The sequence below is a fragment of the Neophocaena asiaeorientalis genome, unplaced genomic scaffold, assembly GCF_003031525.2.
Source record: "Neophocaena asiaeorientalis asiaeorientalis breed wild unplaced genomic scaffold, Neophocaena_asiaeorientalis_V1.1 scaffold476, whole genome shotgun sequence".
NCBI classification, from domain to species: domain Eukaryota; kingdom Metazoa; phylum Chordata; class Mammalia; order Artiodactyla; family Phocoenidae; genus Neophocaena; species Neophocaena asiaeorientalis.
Window position 1 is genome coordinate 5,807,937 of NW_020172178.1, and position 1,328 is coordinate 5,809,264.

Consider the following 1,328-nt stretch of genomic DNA (forward strand, 5'->3'; position numbering starts at 1 on the left):
ACAAAAGAGAGAGAGCCCTGTCCCCACCCCACCCCCCCTCCAGGCTGTCACTCTGGGGAAGAAGAGTCACTTAACGCCTAGATACACTTTCTCTGAACTAGGAAAGCCTTTAAGGAGAACCTGAAAGGGCTGTTTAATCTCCACCTTCAGGCAAAGAGTTCAGGCAGCCGCAAATGCTACCAGAAGCCACTAAAAAATGTGGAAGGACAGGGAGATGGGAGAGGGGACAGGCAGCAGGCAGAACCACTGATCAGAGGGCTGGGGATGCGGGCCGGCTGCTCCACTCCCACAGAGCCCTCTGCCTTGGGCCTGACAGTCACACAGGCGTGGAAGACAGTAGCTGAGCTTTCCTGAGGCCAAAGGTCCTCCCACCCACACCCTGGCCACCGCAGACGACTGTGGCACTTCCTGTAAGGTGCCCAACAGTTTACAAACCCTTCAGAGGCTTTTATCTCCACCTCAAATCCAGGAGGTAGGGATTATCGGCTCCATTCTACAGATAAGGAAACCGAGGCCTGCAGAGACAAAAAGCCAGGATTCATTCCAAGCCCGTATTCCTCTGGAAAGTTTTAGAGCCTGGGTTGAGAAAGGTTCCTGAGCCCTGAGAAAGGCAGGACTAACAACAACCGAGGAAGGCTCTTAGCCCCGGGTACTCTGGCCCACCTGCCTCTGATCCTTCCCAGCGGGCAGGCAGCAGGGAGGTCAGGTGGAATTCCAGCCCCAGCACACAGGTGAACACTGCTTAGGTTTGGGGCTGCCTGTTGCTCCAGATAAGAGAGGGAATTTCACTTTCTCTCAAAGGGCCTTTCTTTCTTTCTTTTCCATTAAAAACTTCCCGCTCCCGGACAACGGTTTCCAGGCAGGGAAGCGGTGCCTCCGGCCAGCCCTACAGTGCCAGACTCTGATACTGATAAACTCCGCAGGAGAGAAACTTTTCTGGGGTCTGGCGGTCCCCGGCCCGCTGCGTATTCAGAGGAGCAGGGACACGCCTCCATCACTTAACCAGAAAATCACCACCCAAAGCCCCACTGCGGGTGGGCTCGGGATCCCTCTGGATGCCAGCTGGAGGAGGAGTCTGGAGTGGCGGCCGCCCGCGGGGGAAGGGACTCTGGGCCCGAGACCCGCGCCGCCAGGCAGGTGCCGTCCTTACCGTGCAGGCCGTTGGGGATGCTTCGGTGGTGCGGTGGCGCCGACAGGTCGTCCAGGGACCTGCGCGTTGCGACAGCCTTGCCGTCCGGGGCCTTGTGCGGCCCGGGGGGCAGCAGCGGGGGCGGGACGTGGTGGTGGTGGTCGGGGCTGCCGCCGCTGCCGGCGCTCGACGTGCTGCT

General features: G+C 59.6%; 1 protein-coding gene across 1 annotated transcript in view; it reads right to left on the bottom strand.

Annotated features, from left to right (window-relative positions):
* The window catches only part of CCDC85C (coiled-coil domain containing 85C), an 83,975-nt gene that overhangs the window by 82,472 nt on the left and 175 nt on the right, over nucleotides 1–1,328 (bottom strand). Inside the window, exon 2 of the mRNA XM_024757968.1 lies at nucleotides 1,151–1,326. Coding sequence (XP_024613736.1) covers nucleotides 1,151–1,326 — 176 coding nt within the window. The remainder of the gene's footprint in view (nucleotides 1–1,150; nucleotides 1,327–1,328) is intronic.